The sequence below is a fragment of the Ailuropoda melanoleuca genome, chromosome 3 (assembly GCF_002007445.2).
Source record: "Ailuropoda melanoleuca isolate Jingjing chromosome 3, ASM200744v2, whole genome shotgun sequence".
Classification (NCBI taxonomy): domain Eukaryota; kingdom Metazoa; phylum Chordata; class Mammalia; order Carnivora; family Ursidae; genus Ailuropoda; species Ailuropoda melanoleuca.
This window is the reverse complement of record NC_048220.1, coordinates 113,826,488-113,842,657: the sequence shown is the minus strand read 5'-3', so window position 1 is coordinate 113,842,657 and position 16,170 is coordinate 113,826,488. Positions and strand designations below refer to the sequence as shown.

General features: G+C 50.0%; 1 protein-coding gene across 4 annotated transcripts in view; it reads left to right on the top strand.

The window, feature by feature from the left end:
• The window catches only part of NIM1K (NIM1 serine/threonine protein kinase), a 70,080-nt gene extending 56,954 nt beyond the window's left edge, over window positions 1-13,126 (top strand). For all 4 annotated transcript variants that reach the window (XM_034656958.1, XM_034656959.1, XM_002921706.4 and 1 more), the window contains 2 exons: window positions 9,904-10,172; window positions 12,241-13,126. In XM_034656958.1, the coding sequence (XP_034512849.1) occupies window positions 9,904-10,172; window positions 12,241-12,990 (1,019 nt within the window). In that variant the 3' untranslated portion in view covers window positions 12,991-13,126. The remainder of the gene's footprint in view (window positions 1-9,903; window positions 10,173-12,240) is intronic.
• Window positions 13,127-16,170: the final 3,044 nt, after the last annotated feature.

The window sequence follows — 16,170 nt, the reverse complement described above, 5'->3', positions numbered from 1 at the left end:
GCTCCCCAGCCAACCGATGACAGACCACTGCCAAGTTCAAGGGCACACCCACGTCAAGTCAGCTGCAGCCTCTATGGTCATGCATCCCACGACAGCGCCAGCAGAGCCTGAGGTCCTAACTAGCGTCTCTGGGAGGGGAGAGGAGTAGAGAGCACAGCAAATGGACAGACAGGCCCACCAGGGAGGCAATAACCAGCTGACCAGAGAAATCACCATGAGCCAGGAGCAAGAACGTGCCTGACTGGCTGTTCAGTGAGGAGGGCCGAAGAAAGGCGAGCAACAGCAACGGGGGTTGATGGTAGTGACTTCCTGCTCAAATGCCACAGGCTTCTCATCTGCAGTATTGTAAAATTAACTGCATTCTAGCTCCCTGAGTTCCAGAGAACATGGCATTCTCCTGCTGTGCAAGTTGGGTGTGTCAGTGGCCTCACCCACATGCTCCCTTCACTGCCCACCTGCCACCGTGTGGCCCTACTGTCAAAGGTTCAGTGTCACCCTCTGGCTGTGGGACATAGGTGCAAAAAAGGAAGGCCCAAAGCATAGGCAGTGGGAAAATCAGCTCCACGAGCAAGTTTAAGCAACAGAAAATGTAAGGGCAGGTCACTGAGCAACAGAAAAATGAATCCTGGGCCTCGCCTGTGGGCGCACCAGGCAAAGGCCTGCTCCCAGAGCGGCACCCCACTGCTGTCTCCGGCGGTTCTGCCTTCGGTGAGCCCCCTGGTTAGGAAGGAGCAGGAAAGTGGCAATGAAAGCAGCTGAGAAAGGGGTGGGGGGGAGAGGGGGCCCAGAGGCAAATGGATATGAGAGCTCAGGAAAGAGAAGGGTGGCTCAGGTACTGGGAGATGGAGTCCCAGACTGGGAGACTTGGCCTGAGAAAAGGAGGGGGACGTTTGGCTGCCCTGAGCCGACTGGACTGGAAAGATAGATGCCACCTGCCTCCAAAATCTTCACCTCTGAAAGAGGAAAGAGGGTGAAGCGGCTTAGTGAGCGGCTTCGAAAGCCACGCTGGGAATTTCAAATAGCTGTCCCACAGCCCGGCCACATCAGATCGTGTCACGTGGACAGTGATCGTATAAATATGGACCCATACAAAGCCAGCTGGCCCAGAATTGTCATCAGGTTTTCTAGGAAATGTGGACAGACTAAATGAGACAATGGAGGGGTTCCCAGGAGAGCAGAGGGTTTGGATCCCGGTAGCAGCTCCTAGGACAGTAGTTTTAAAAGGGCACCAGCTGTTCTGAATGGATCTCTAGAAAGAAGGCTCCAGGAGGGGCCCCTGTTGGCTGGAGTTTATTTTGATAGCTAACAGCTCCAATTCCCCCGGGCCTTGCAAGCTGATAGGGCAGTTATGAGTCCCCTTTTAAGCTGATTAGAAATTTCTCAAAAGAGATGATGCACTCAACTTCTGAATATTTTATGTTCCATCTGCTGTCACAAACAAAGGTAAATGACGCCATGGGTGCCTGTTCCTTTCTCTATTACTGCCCTTCCTGTAGTCTCACATTTCTAGAACCATTCTTTTCTCTCGATTTATTTATTCATCAGTTAATTCATGCCCCCCCACCTTCCTTTTTAAAAATATAATAAACTCTCCTGGGCCCATATTTTGTTCTGGGCCTTACAGAGATGAGTAAGATATAGTTCTAGCCTGTTAGGAACGAACTCACGGTAGGTCATGGAGACAGGATAGAATTGGCAGGGGCTGCCACAGAGTAAGGGCGAAGGGTGTGCTCCGCTGTGCCTGAGGGCAGCAGGAAGGGTCGCTGAGCAGGCCAGGCTCGAGTTAGGCCTGGAGGGTTATGAAGGGCACGGAGATAGGAGCTAGCAGTGAGGGGAGTCTTCGGAGATTTAAAAGGAATTAAGCAAAGGAGACATAGAGGGTGTTGCAGGCAGGGACTAGATCATGGAGTCTTCTTGCACATTTGGGGTTTGTCATTTAGGCGTTGGGGAACCACTAAAGAGCTTTAAGCAAGCAATTCATACAAGTGATTAGGATGATTAGTTTTCAATGAGGAAAGCAAATTGAAGTTGGGTTGTGACAAAAGTCAGAGAAGTCAGAAAAAATATAAGTCTAAGGGTCCAGATGAATGATGATCTCCATCTCAACTAAAGAAGTGACAGAGGGGCGCCTGGGTGGCTCAGTTGGTTGAGCGTCTGACTCTTGATTTTGGTTCAGGTCGTGTTCTTGGGGTCGTGGGATCGAGCTCTGTGTTGGGTTTCATGGGCATCTGGGAATGCGCTTGAGATTCTCTCTCTCCTTCCGCTCCTTCGCTGTTCTCTCTCTCTCAAATAAATAAGTAAATCTTAAAAAAAAGAAAAAGATTTGTTTACCCCACAAAAAAATTTTTTTTAAAAAGAGAAATGACAGAAAGGATGGAGAAAAGAGCATGCATTTGAGAAATATTTCAGAATATTGGAAAACCCTGTGGTGCGTTGCATGGGTGAGAGCAGGGAACGAGAAAAGGTATTGAAGGTGACCCCCAGATTTCTAGCTTTAACAGCTCAGCAGTGAAGAGTGACTATAGGAGAAGAAACGGATTTGAGAGTAAAGACTTGGAAGCCTGACTTGGAGGAACATGAAGGTCATGGAGTCCAACGGCCACCTTGGAGCCCAAAAGAAAGCATGAATGGGAAATAAAGATTTGGGGCTTAACAAACCCAGGGGATAGTGAAAATGTTGGGTGTTCTGGTTACAGCGTCCTTGGTGTCATTGAAGCATTTTGATCCTTAGAGTTTCCCCACATGGGTTATAAATAATAACTATTCAACAAATATTTGGTGAATTAAATTAGTTTAGAACTTCTCATGAAAACGCAGCAGTGGCAGAGAAGAGATTTTCGGGGAGCAATGCATGGCAGTATTCTCTGGTACGTTCTTTCTGCTGTTCCCTCCACAGGGAACAGGGGACTAACTCAGTCTTGAGTCAGGCTTCACAGAGAAGGCCCACAGACTTGAAAGAAGCAATACCTCCCCATCATTCATTAAAACAGCAATTAAAGCTTGTTTCCTTATTTTAAAAATGGTTGCTTAGTGGCTTTGGTGAATCCATCCTAAAAATAAGTCCAATATTAGAAATACTAGAACCCAAAAATGCTCCTTGTGGCGTTATTTATAGTGCAAAGGACTAGAAATCTCTGATGTGATCCAACAATACAAGAATGGTCAGGTAAATGAAAGCATATATGCTGGATGGAAGGTCATACGGCCATTAAAAATCAGGATTATGAAGAGTCTGTGGTAACATGGGAGGTGCCTGGAACAAAATAGTAAATGAAAAAGCCAAGTGCCAGACTGAGTTTACTCTGCAATGATAATACTCACCCTGGGTTCTTGTGGGGCTGGTGAGAGCACTCATTCAACAAGTATTTGCTGAGTACCTACGTGTAACAGGTACTCTTCCAGGGACTGGGCTACAGCCATGTACAAAACAGGCAATAATCTCTGTCCTATGGAGCTCACATTCTAGTGGGAGAGACAGACAAAGATAAGTCAGGGAAGTATTCACTCTGCTACATAGTGGTAAGTGATAAGGAAATCGAGGGGGGATAGGGAAGAGCGAGGGCCACATTTTAGTTAAGTTGGCCAGGACAGCCTTACTGAGCTGGTGATCACTGACCTGAAAGAAATACATTCTCTGACCGCCGATATGGGGGAGGGCGTCGTCAGACAGAGGGAGGGCGTGCCTAAGGAGGGAGGGTGCCTGTAGTACCCCAGGAATGGCCAGGGGGACAAGGCCAGGGGGCAGTGGCAACCAGATCGTGTGAGGTCATTATGTCATAGGAAGGACTCTGGCTTTTCCTCTGAGTGAAACCTGAGTCCTTTGAGGGAGCAGAAAAGTGACACGATCTGGCTTATGCTTTAATAGGATCACGCTGGCTGCTCTGTTGAAAATAGACTGCAAGGGGTCAAAGGCTGAAAAAGAGAGATCAGTGAGGAGCCTATCGCAATTATCCAGGCAAGAGAGAAGGGTGGCTTGGGGCAGGAAGGTAGCGGTGGGGTACTGAGAAGGGGCTGGATTCCGGCTGTGTCCAGAAGGTAGAGATAACAGGATCTGCTGACAGATTCAAAGTGGAATGTAAAAGAGGACTCCAATACTCAAAGATTTGTGGTCTGGACAAGTGTAAGACTAGAGGGTCCATTTGCTGACATCAGGAAGACTGTAGGAGGGACAGGCGTGGGTGGGGGGAGATGTGGAGCACAGTATCGAACATGCTTTGTTGTGCATGCTCATTACATCTCTATTACACATATGCGGCAGGGGCTGTGGGTGCTCCCCTCCCCCACCATGTCTCCTAGCGCCTTACCACGTCAGTGCATGCAAGCCTGACCTCCACATGCCGGTCTCTCCAACGCCTAGCCTCTGGGCTGTCTCTGGCTGCTGGAGCCTGCTCTTCCCCCATGCGTGGGAGGCCAGAAATAGATGGGAATTTATATCCCCCAGAGCAGCCAGCCACCAATTACCGGCAGTAGTTGATGTATAAATACCCCAGCTCTTCTCGTGCTATTTAGACACAGTAACTCTTAGCAAGGCTGACTGGTAACTTGCTTGGTAACACAACACGTACTGGCCATCTTTCCTTTCCCTCTCCGTTTCTTATTCTTGTACCTGTATTTCCCAGGTTACCTCCTTCGTTCACCTGAATCCCTGCCTCAGGCTCTGCTTCAGGCAGAACCCAAACTAAGACAACTAAGTGGAGAAATCATATAGGCAGATGTGTTTATGCATCTGGATTCACTAATAAAATTATTGTAGGGAAGGAGTCCAAGGACTATGCCTTCAGGTAGCCAACATTCAGAGGCTATGGAGATGACAAGGACACAGCAAGGGAGCCCTGGAGGTAGGAGAGGCAGGAGACAAGACAGATACCATGTGATTTCACTGATAAGTGGAATCTAAAACCAAAACAGATTCTTTTTTTTTTTTCCCCAAAACAAACAGACTCTTAAATACACAGATTATGCGGTGCCTGGGTGGCTCAGTTGGTTGAACTCTTGATTTCGGCTCAGGTCATGATCTCACGGTCATGATCTTGGGGCTGGGAGATTGAGCCCAGCATCGGGCTGTGCACTTAGTAGGGAGTCTGCTTGAGATTCTCTCCCTCTCCCTCTGCCCCCTCCTCCACTTGAACACACACACCCTCTCTCTAAAATAAATAAATCTTTAAAAAAATAAATAAACAAATAAATACAGAGAACAAACTGGTGCGGTTGCCAGAGGCGAGGGGGGTGGGGGGATGGGCAAAATAGGCGAAGGGGATTAAGAGGTACAAACTTCCAGTTATAAAATAAATAAGTCACAGAGAGGAAAAGCACAGCATAGGCATATAGTCAATAATATTGTAATAACTTCGTATGGTGACGACTTACCAAGGTGAGCATTAAGTCATGTGTGGAACTTGAATCTCTACATGGTCCACTTGAAACTAATATAACATCGTATTCAACTGTGCTTCAACAATAATAATAAAAAGAAAGAGAGCTAGGAGAAATGTCAGGGGTGTGTTGTAGAAACCAAGTGATAAAGGTGTTTCAAGGAGCAGGGATAAAGCCTAAGAAGTAACCATCAGTTTTAGCAGCCTGGGGGTCATTGGTGACCCTGAGTGGTCTCCAAAGGAGGGTCTGCATTCCCTAGGGGATGCCCAAAATGATTCACTGGATGAGGGAAGGCAATGTGAGAATTTCCATTTATATTTATTTGTCACTCTCTCTTTTTAATTTCTATGATTATATATATATTTAAAATGTGCATGTCAGTAGTACATGTATATAATTTATAAATATATATATATGTAAGAGTAGTGCTCAAAAATACTTTATTGATAAAGAAAGCCAATCAAAAGGTATATAGACCAATACCCTAGGGTATCAGGGTCTTTTCCTGCTTCGAGACCTCTCCTACGCATCCCTACCAGTAGAACCCCTCCGGATCGCCTCTCCTCTACTTTCCTCTAGCTAATAGTCAGATTCCGGAGAAAGCCTTACAAGTCTTCTCTGACCCCCAGACTACGGGCACACCTCCTTGCTTAATGCCAGCATTGCCTCCCACACCCTGACCCTGTAAGCCTGCTGTGCCAGCGACCTTCCACTTCCTCTCCAGATCCACTCTCTGCCCCTCAGTCTGCTCTCTGCCCCAGGCTACATCGAGTCTCCTCAGTTCTCTGGGTCCCAGTGGGCTTTGGTCTCCTGCAGCAGATCAAAGGAAGGAGAGGGAGGGCCTGACCTCTGTTCTCCCTGCCTCTCACTGTGAGTTGGCTCAGCCTGGCTGTGTGTCTGGAAGGAAGGTCTGCACTCCTCTCACGGCAAATTTCTCTACATGGGATTCTGTGTTCGAATATCTGTTTTCTCCCGTTGTCCTTTTAGTCCTACAGACATGTTTTGTTGGTCCACTCTAGGTCTAAAAATTTGAATTTGTTGCTGACACTTAGTGATTGGAACATTTACATAAAAATTCAGATGTCTGGCTTCTCTTGAAAAAATCAGATTTGACAACACTGAGTCTGCATTCCAAACAGGGACAACTGTCTGGAGTGGAGTTTGCACTGGGGCATGTACTCCTCAGGACTCCGCAGTCCCCACTACTCCCTGTTGCCTTACAATAAGCTTGCCACCCTATCACCACCCTGGCTTCTTGAGATATTTGAGTTTGCAACTCCTAGTTTAAGGAATGTGTTGCCCACTATGGGAGACCTGTGTCAGACTCTAGATTTGGAGAAAGGGGATGTGTCTACTCTCTCTCTCTCTCCCTTGCCAAAACCAAGAGTACTCTCTCTGTGGGATTGCCATGACCACCTCTTAAACTGCCAGCCTGCCCTCAGGCCCATTCTTCTATCCATTTCGCACAGTGCAGCCAGAGTACTCGTTCTGACACAGAAATCAGACGATCATACTCTCTCTTAAAACCGCGGACCGTCTGCCACTGTCCTCCAGATAAAGGCTGCCTTTCTTGAGACATCCCCCGGAGCCCTGGATTTTCCGACCTGCCCACCACACAAGGCTGGTTTGGGTCCACTCCCCTCATTCTCTGTGTCCGGCCTAGTGGCTTCCCTCGGGTCTTCAAACACATGCGTCGTCCCTCGCCCAAGCCTGGCAAGCATGCCGTTCCCACGGCCACGTGTGGGGCCTCCCTCCTCAGATCTTGGCCACAGCTCATGTGTCCTTTCCCAGAAAGGCCGTGGCGTTCTCCCGTCTGTACTCCTTCCTCACACGGCTGCACTTGTAAGAGGGGCTTTTTCAAAGTCTTTGTCCCTCACTGGGCTGTAGGACAGTGCTTTCCTCGTCGCCTGCTGCATAGGAGATGCTCGCTCGTGCTCACTGAACACATGTGGAAAGAGTGGAGGTGGAGACCTCGCTCTTCATGGAAGAGTAGTTTCTGCCACTTAGCAACCATTTCAAATACCAGGGCTTTGATTTATTTTTATTTTATTTTATTAAGATTTTATTTATTTATTTGACAGAGATAGAGACAGCCAGCGAGAGAGGGAACACAAGCAGGGGGAGTGGGAGAGGAAGAAGCAGGCTCCCAGCAGAGAAGCCTGATGCGGGGCTCGATCCCAGGACTCCGGGATCACGCCCTGAGCCGAAGGCAGATGCTTAATGACTGAGCCACCCAGGCACCCCATGAATACCAGGGCTTTTGAAATGTTTTTATTTTCTATGATTATCCATTCATGAAGCACGGCAATAATCTGATCTAACACAAAGTGGAGGAAGCAGGTGGGGAGGGGCATGAGGCCCCGGGATGCCCAGGGCACAGAGTGTGAAGCAGCTCCTCTCCTACCTACTCTGTTCCAGGCCCTGGGACAGCGGCCTTGCCAAGAGCCGCTCACATGGACAACAAAAATAAAGTAAGAGGAGGGTTGTGCTCGGGGGAGGCTTGTGAGAGCAGCCTCACCGCACCATGACCTGGTCGTTGGGTGCCCGCCATGTGGGAGACAGCGTGTGGCCGCCGGCCAAGCAGCAGAGGGGACACGCGCCCTCCCGGAAGTCGGGGTCAGGATCCAGGGGGAGCAGCAGCGGCGGGCTCTTCTGTAGGCAATCTGCCGGCTTCGGGGGCAGGGCTCTTTATTCTAGCCCTCAATAGGGCAGCTCACCCAACAGGCTACCCACACCAGAAGTTTCTGTTTCTGGAAGCAGGTGAAGTGTCTTAATCCTAAAAACTGAACGGCAGAGAAGCCGAGGGCCAGGAGGTGGCATGGCACGCCTCCGGGCTCGGTGGTGGGCGTCCGTCCCTGGCACTCACTGCCTGCAGAGGTTCTGCAAACCCCAAGGGTTCTGCTCCCTCCTGGCTGGTCTCCGTCTTCCCCAGTATTGCCTCCAGCAGAGCAAGTGTGCTCACGGCAGACGCCAGCGACCCTGCCCCTCTCCCTGCCAGAAGCCCTAATGGCCCTGCGTTATACAGGGCAGCGCTCCGATTTCCGACCCGCCCCGTCTGTCCTTATGCCCGCGGCCACTGTGCCAAAGTTCTGCAGAGCAGCTGTTTTGCAAGTGGGTCAAAAGGGGCCTTGCAATACTGTTTTTCCCTTTACTTGCCTGGAAATTTCTTTCCTTACCTAATAGAAAGTCTGGTCCAATTCGAACCAAAAAATGAATTGTTTTACTTTGGAGTGGTTTCATCATTTTCAAACATTAACCACTTTTATTACATTATTTATGTTAATTGTATAAATTGTAGGAAAATTAGAGAATACAGAGAAACAAAAAAAATTTTAAAAACCACCCACGATCCCCTTATTAATAACTATTCTAAACATTTTGAGGCATCACTTGCCAGATGTTTTTGTATGCAAATGTATATTTGATTTTTAAAATTTTTTTCTCACTTGTTCTGTATTGAACGTTTCTTCATTTCGATAGATAAAGGTCCACATCATGAAGTGGACAGCCGCATGGTGTACTGTTATACAGGTAGATAAACCTGACTTCATTTTAACCCTCTTTCTTGCCGGATGCTGTTCCCAATATCACAGAAGTCTTCTTCCACGTCCGCTCTTGTACACGTGTCAGATGATTTCTTTAAGATTAATTGTCAAAGGTGAAATGGCTGGGTCAAAACGTGCAGCCATTCTTAGGGCTCTCAATACATAATAGCAAACTACAGAGTGATTGGACTGGAGACCCCTCCCTCCAGCTGCATGACCCACTGCAGGTCCGTCTGCTCGTGCCCTCGTGCCCTCTCTGGGACTCTGCACACGAGGAGCGCCCGTGTGGCCTGTGCTGTGACGTTATGTGCCTGGCATGGACAAAGTCAGATAAAAAACACAGGAAGGGGTAGGAGGGGGAGACAGACCAGGAATGTTATAGGCCAGCGTGCTGAGATTATCGTGCAGAGAATACACGGCGTCTGGGTGTCCTGGAGGATGCTGGTTCTGAGGCTAGCTTGCAGGGGTCATCCGGAGTTACCTGAGTAAAGAACAGGGAAGCAGTGAAGAGCCAGGCAGAGGGAATGATCCAGATGGGGAAAGGTCCCAGGCAGGGATGTTCAGTCCCTTTTCAGGAACGAGAAGCAGTTGTGTAACGGCTGGACTAGAGCTGTGCGCGGGGCAGTGGGAACTGTGGGCAGGGGTGATGCCTGAGGAGGCAGGGGACGTCGGATCTGGGCTAAGCAAAGAAGCTTTAAATTTACCCAGAAAACTGGATAAAGATCATCAAACTGAAACTTCCTCAGAGAGCAGGAGTTGGCATCAAAATCTGTGCGTGGAAGACTCCCACTGATCCAGGGGATGAGTAGGGATGTCAACTCAAGAACAGCTGTCATCCCTGCTGGCGAGCTCTGCCATTAGACACAACAATTTACCCTCTGTGTCCAGTGAAGGAAAGGGTCCAGTCTAGGTCCCTTATGGTTCTAAATCTCTCCATTCTCCTATGAACACTGGCATATCCTTTGACTTTTTTTTTTCCTCCCAGAAAAGGTGGCCATTAAGATTCTGGACAAGACCAAGTTAGACCAGAAAACCCAAAGGCTACTATCCCGCGAAATTTCCAGCATGGAAAAACTGCACCATCCCAACATCATCCGTCTGTACGAAGTTGTGGAGACCCTATCCAAGCTCCACTTGGTGATGGAGTATGCAGGGGGTGGAGAGCTCTTTGGAAAAATTAGCACTGAAGGGAAGCTCTCAGAGCCGGAAAGCAAGCTCATCTTCTCCCAGATCGTGTCTGCCGTGAAGCACATGGTGAGCGGGGGCGAGGAGTGGAGTCTTGCTCCCACACTCCCCACAGTGGGAGCATGGGCTTTGGTTCACCACCATCCAAGCACCCTGGAAGGCTTTAGTCTTCAAGGGCTGACAGGAGTCCCTCCTGTGAGAGTCTGAAACCTGCATGAGATCACACTCTTAGCCTCTGAAGCAACGCCCAGGGATCTCCAGTTCCACGGCAGCCTTCTGGCTTCTGGGGAAGTTGGCAGGAGTTGCTCCACGAATCAGGATGACCCTCACCATGGCCATTTCTCCACACCCATCCTCCACTACCGGAGAGCTGGCTCCTCGCTGCTGCTTGGCACTGTCTACCTACCTCTGTGTGTAGGATGTTCTCTCCCCTCTTACCATGTCCCACATTCCAAATCCCATTCACCCTTCATGACTCTGCTCAGCTCTGTCTCTCTCTGGAATTTTCTTTGATCTCACATCAGCTCATGCAGATCCTTCTTGCAGATCCTTCTTGCCTTTGGTGAATTCCTCCAGCTCTGGCTGCCTCCATGCTCAGCAGATTCGCACTTGATGTCATTCTCACTTTAGTTCTCCAATTATTTCTTTAGGTAAATCTGGACTCCTGAAGCACACCCCCTAGTTTCTTCAAGAACTGGTTCTCCTGTGCCCTCTCCACCATTGGCCATATTGTCACGCACATAGAGGAGCTTGACACGCGGGCCTGACCACCACCTCTATGGCTCCGTTAGTCCAGAAGTCTGGCCTGTCCTCTCTATCCAGGTGGCAGAAAAGAGACACTTGTTTGGGGTCTGTGCGAGTTGAGAGGCTGTTTCTAGTTCATTCCTCTGACTAGATTCTGTGGGGTGAGGCTAGGATCAGTGACTTCCTGGACAAATTACTAGCAGGGAAGTTAGTGACCTAGGGACCCAAGATAGGCATCAGAAGAGAGAAGGGGAGGAAAAAAAATGAGCAAGAGAGAAGAGCCCGACTGTCATGGCGGTGGGTGTTTCAGACCTGCAGTGCCACGGGTTGGCATTCGAGTGACCTATACTGCCGTGAACTTTCCCAGAGCCAGGGAGTAGGCAGGACCCACATCGAGCAATAGAACACATAGGAAGAGTCCTCCACATTCTCTGTAGAAAAGAAATTGGGCAGGAGAGTGGAAGAGAACTCAGGCTGAGTCCTCTCAGCTGTGTGCCCTGACATCTCTCCCAGCTACCTGGTGTCCGAATCATGGTTCCCCTGAGTGCGCTGACTCTGAGCCAGGACCTTGCTGATCACTGCAGACATGGCATCACACACCCTCCTCACCGCAGTCGTGAGGTGCTGTCGGTATCTCATTCTACAAAGAAAGAAAACACATTACACAGCTGGTATTGTTGAACCTAGAATTAGCCAAGCCATCAGGCGCCAAAGCCTGGATTCTTACCCCAGGAAGCCCAGCAAAGTAACATTAAACCATCTCCCAAGAGTTCGTGGGACTAAGGAGGTCAGTGGTCCCAAGGTGGTCTGTCTGGATCCAGAACGTGAGAGTGGGGGTGGGGCATGCGCTTGCCACCCACAGTGGGACCTGCTGCTAGAACCTTGCCAAACATAACCTCTTTCTTTCTACTGAATCCTATAAAGATAAAGGACCCCCACCCTCCAGGAAGGAGCATGGTTGAAAATTTGGGGGAGAGTTCTAAACCTTCTTGGTGTTGGCCCTAGTCAAGAGATTCCTCAGCCAGAAAAAAACATTTATGGCCTCCAACATGAAGGATTAGTTTCATTGTGTTTCAGAACACACAGTTGCAAAAAATCCGGGTGTCATTTCTGGCCCTAATTCCTGACTCACATGTGTGGGACAAACTCCAACTGTTGCCTCACCGAAGAACAGAACCTTTGGTCTGTTTGGGGGTGTGTGGGTATTCTGTTTGCCAAGGGTTAGGACAAGGCAGCCCTGGAGGTTTGCAGATCGGAGTTCAGTTGACATCCATTCAACTCCTGTTATTACCCCATCATCACCTCCCTGTTTCAGAGCAACTGATGCATTTTTTTTTTTATGTTGGTATTATCCCTTGAAAATGATGGCTTTTCCCTATGTCTTCTTCCACAGCATGAGAACCAAATTATTCATAGAGACCTGAAAGCAGAAAACGTATTTTATACCAATAATACTTGCGTGAAGGTGGGTGATTTTGGATTCAGCACAGTAAGTAAAAAAGGCGAAATGCTCAATACTTTCTGTGGGTCGCCTCCTTACGCTGCGCCCGAGCTTTTCCGAGATGAGCATTACGTGGGCATTTACGTGGACATCTGGGCCCTGGGGGTGCTCCTGTACTTCATGGTGACGGGCACCATGCCCTTTCGGGCAGAGACCGTGGCCAAGCTGAAGAAGAGCATCCTGGAGGGCACATACAGTGTGCCCCCGCATGTGTCCGAGCCCTGCCTCCGCCTCATCCGCAGCGTCCTGCAGCCCATACCCACCGACAGGCACGGGATCGACTCCATCATGAACAACGAGTGGCTGCAAGGGGTGCCGTGCCCCACCCCTCTGGAGCCCTTCCAGCTGGATCCCAAACATTTGTCCGAAACCAGCACTCTCAAAGAAGAAGAAAATGAGGTCAAAAGCACTTTAGAACATTTGGGTATTACGGAAGAGCACATCCGGAACAACCGAGGGCGTGACGCCCGGAGCCCCATCACCGGAGTCTACCGGATCATTCTCCACAGGGTCCAAAGGAGAAAGGCTTTGGAAAGTGTCCCAATAATGATACTACCGGACCCTAAAGAAAGGGACCTAAAGAAAGGGTCCCGTGTCTATAGAGGCATAAGACACACATCTAAATTTTGTTCAATTTTATAAATTGTGTTAAACTGCTGGTCATTAACCAAGAGCATTGTTGCTGCTTTTAAATTTTTTCATGGACAACTTGGGTGGAGACATTTTTGTAATTTTTAAATAAATTTAAATTTAAGATATGAGTTCCCCCCCAAAAAAAGTCTAGATTTGCTCTCTGTTCTCAAACTCTGGCATTCATTCATTTATTTAAAAGAAATATTTATCCAGTGCCTCCCATGGGCCCGGCAACTGTTCAAGGTGCTGAGGAAAGAGCAAAGAGATAGGCTGGGCCCTTGCTCTCCTGTGCAGGACATTCTAGGGCTGGACAAAGCACTGATGAAAAAAAAAAAGTTGTAAGAAAAACATGAGATAGTGACAGATGCTATACAGAGAATTCAGATTGGGTGATCTGATGTTAGAGACTTGCTCCCTGGGATGGGACCATTAGGAAAGGCCACTCTGAGTAGAGGACAGTCTGAGATCTGAATAGGAAGCAGGGGTGATCTTCGGAATGCCGGCCAAGAGCATTCCAGGCAGCTAGGGGTTCTCCACTGGGTTCCTCCCAAACAGAGCCTGGGACAAAGGCTCCATGTGGAGTAGCTTACTGGGGAAATGAGCCTGGAGAAGAGGGAGGAGCAGGGAGGGAAACAGGAAAAGCCACCCCGAGTCAGCTGGCACTGCAGGTGGGCTGTTGGCGCTCAGTCCTGCAGGGGCTCCCTCAGGAAGCACATCTCAGGGGTCTGATGCCCAGGGTGCAAAAGGGGAAAACGTGGACGCATCAGCTCCTGTTCGCCCCTGGCGGAGAGTGAGCCCAGGGGGTCACCTGGCCCGCAGTTCCAGACTGTGCTGGGTTGAAGTACTAACCCAACCCACTGCACCACTGGGGCCTGTTTTGGAGGAACATTTGCAGATTATGCTGTGTGAGTGCAGGTTGGGTTCCTGGCCCTGCCCACGCCTCAGCGGAAAAGCCTTGGATGGAACAGTCCACAGCACTGGCCTGAGACCAGATGCAGTCGAGTAGGGCCTGCGTGATGCTGTCCAAACTTGCGTGGAAACGGTCACAGCCTCAGGGGCTGGAGGGAGAAGTGCAGCTGAAAGGATCGGAATGGTGCCTGGGAGCTGACACAGCCTCCCTACCAGGCCCCACTCCGAGCAGCCCTCTGTTCAGCCGAAACCACTGCAGGCATCCCCTTCAAGGCGCTGGGGCCTGGACGGACTCCTCGCAGTGGGGTGAGTAGGACAGCTTGCAGGAGTGGCTCTCAGTTCCAGCGCACAGGAATCTCCTGGACGGCTTGTGGAGACAGACCGTGGCGACCCACCCCCAGAGTTCTGATTCAGTACCTCGAGTGGGGCCCAAGAACGTGCATTTCTAACAAGTTCCTAGGTGATGCTGCTGCTGCTGGGGAGGGACCAGGCTCTGAAGATGCGGAGCCACGGTCTGTGCTGTAGCTGGCCCCCAGGCTATAACTGGACTCGTCCCTCTGTCCCTCCATCACGCATTCTAAGTTTCCCTTACCTTCGGCCAGCATCTCAGCTGGTCTGATCGGGCAGTATCGTGCGCAGCCATCATCCAAGGGTTGTTGGGCGGGCTCAGTCCATGGAGCATGGGACTCTCGATCTCAGGGTTGTGAGTTCAAGCCCCACGTTTGGTGTAAAGGTTTCTTTAAAGAAATCCTTAAAAAACAAAAAATTTGAGCTTTTAGTTGCCTTGCCCTTGTCAGGCCATGCTTGCTACAATCTCTGTTCACTGGTATCACGAGGCGCCAAAGTTCCACTCCAGTGAATCTCTTGGGTTCCGGACATACTCCTCTTTATCTCCGTATGATCACCGGAGTCAGTAATCCCCACCAGTAGAATCGCTCCTTTCTTTGCCTGATTGTCAACTGGCACAGAGACCTCAACATGATCATGTGACCGTCATGGATTCCACTTCACTGGACCCCTACTGGGTCCCTTGGGAAAGCATCCCCCTGCCCCCTGGAAACCAAAACCCTCTCGCTGACCCTGAGTTGTAGGAAAGAGAAGTACAAATTCTTCAAGTGGGTCACTGTGCTGGCGAGAGAAGGCTAGCCCGCTTCTACCTGTTGGTATAGTTTTTCTTAAGATTTTAAGTTCTACACCCAACGTGGGGCTCAAACTTACAACCAACTGAGGCAGCCAGGCACCCCCAGGCCTGTGTATTTTAACAACAAGGGACACTATCCATCAGCTAGTGGAGACTGTCAGGATGCTACCTCTAGCCGGCAGGGCACTGTCCTACAGCGCTGGTGGCCTCAGCTGCCCCACCGTGCTGTCCTATTTATGCGGGCTGCCGCTCATGCTGGGGTACACGGTAAGACGGTAAATCCCACAGTCAAGCGTCCATAGCCTTTCCCAAAAGTCTTTGAGGCAATGTTACGAGAGATACAACGGATCAGATATTCTGTGTCGTAGCATGATTATATTAGAGGGTAAACGGCAGTCAGGACAGGAAACCCCTCTCCTCGGCAGATGTCAATTCCAGTAAGGTGGAGCCCTGCGTGCCCATCTGAATTGAGGACTCCATGGTCTGATAACGCCCAGCTCCTGAGGAGACAGCAACACTGGCTCTGTCTCTTAGTGTCCTCAGGGGCTCCGTCTCTCCTAGGGCCCACTGGGAGTGGGAGCAGATCTGCCGTGGAAAGCATGGCCTCACTCCACGACCCCACAGCGCTGTGCTGGAACCTTCTACAGGGGTGGCCCAAAACCCCCTCCCCGCAGTGTTCTTCACTGCCGTGTAGACAGCCAGAGTGGCAATGCAGTGTGCAGCAAAGCCTGGAACTGGGTGTGTGTGTGTGTGTGTGTTCCACTTGAAACTGGCAGCCATGACAAGTGGGTTGGAAGAATACCCTAAGGACAGTTCATGTACTTCCCAAACCCAGAGCAAGGCCCGCCCAGCCCTGTGTCCCTGTCTTAGCACCAAGGGGTAGAGGGTGCAACACACCGCCCTTTGCCGCGGAAGCACTGTGTAGCCATGCCCCCAGGTCACTGGTCCTCTGAGTCCTTTGTCAGTGTGGCAGGCCCAATTCTTCATGGAGTTTATCACCCCGACGCTGGGACACAAGTCTCACTAGGGCATCTGAGTTCTTGCCACTTCCTGCTGCTAAAAGCACCCAGCACGTCGTCATAACCCGGTGGACTAGCATTACGTTCTGCAGCCGGCGGGATGATTAAGGTCCTTCGGCC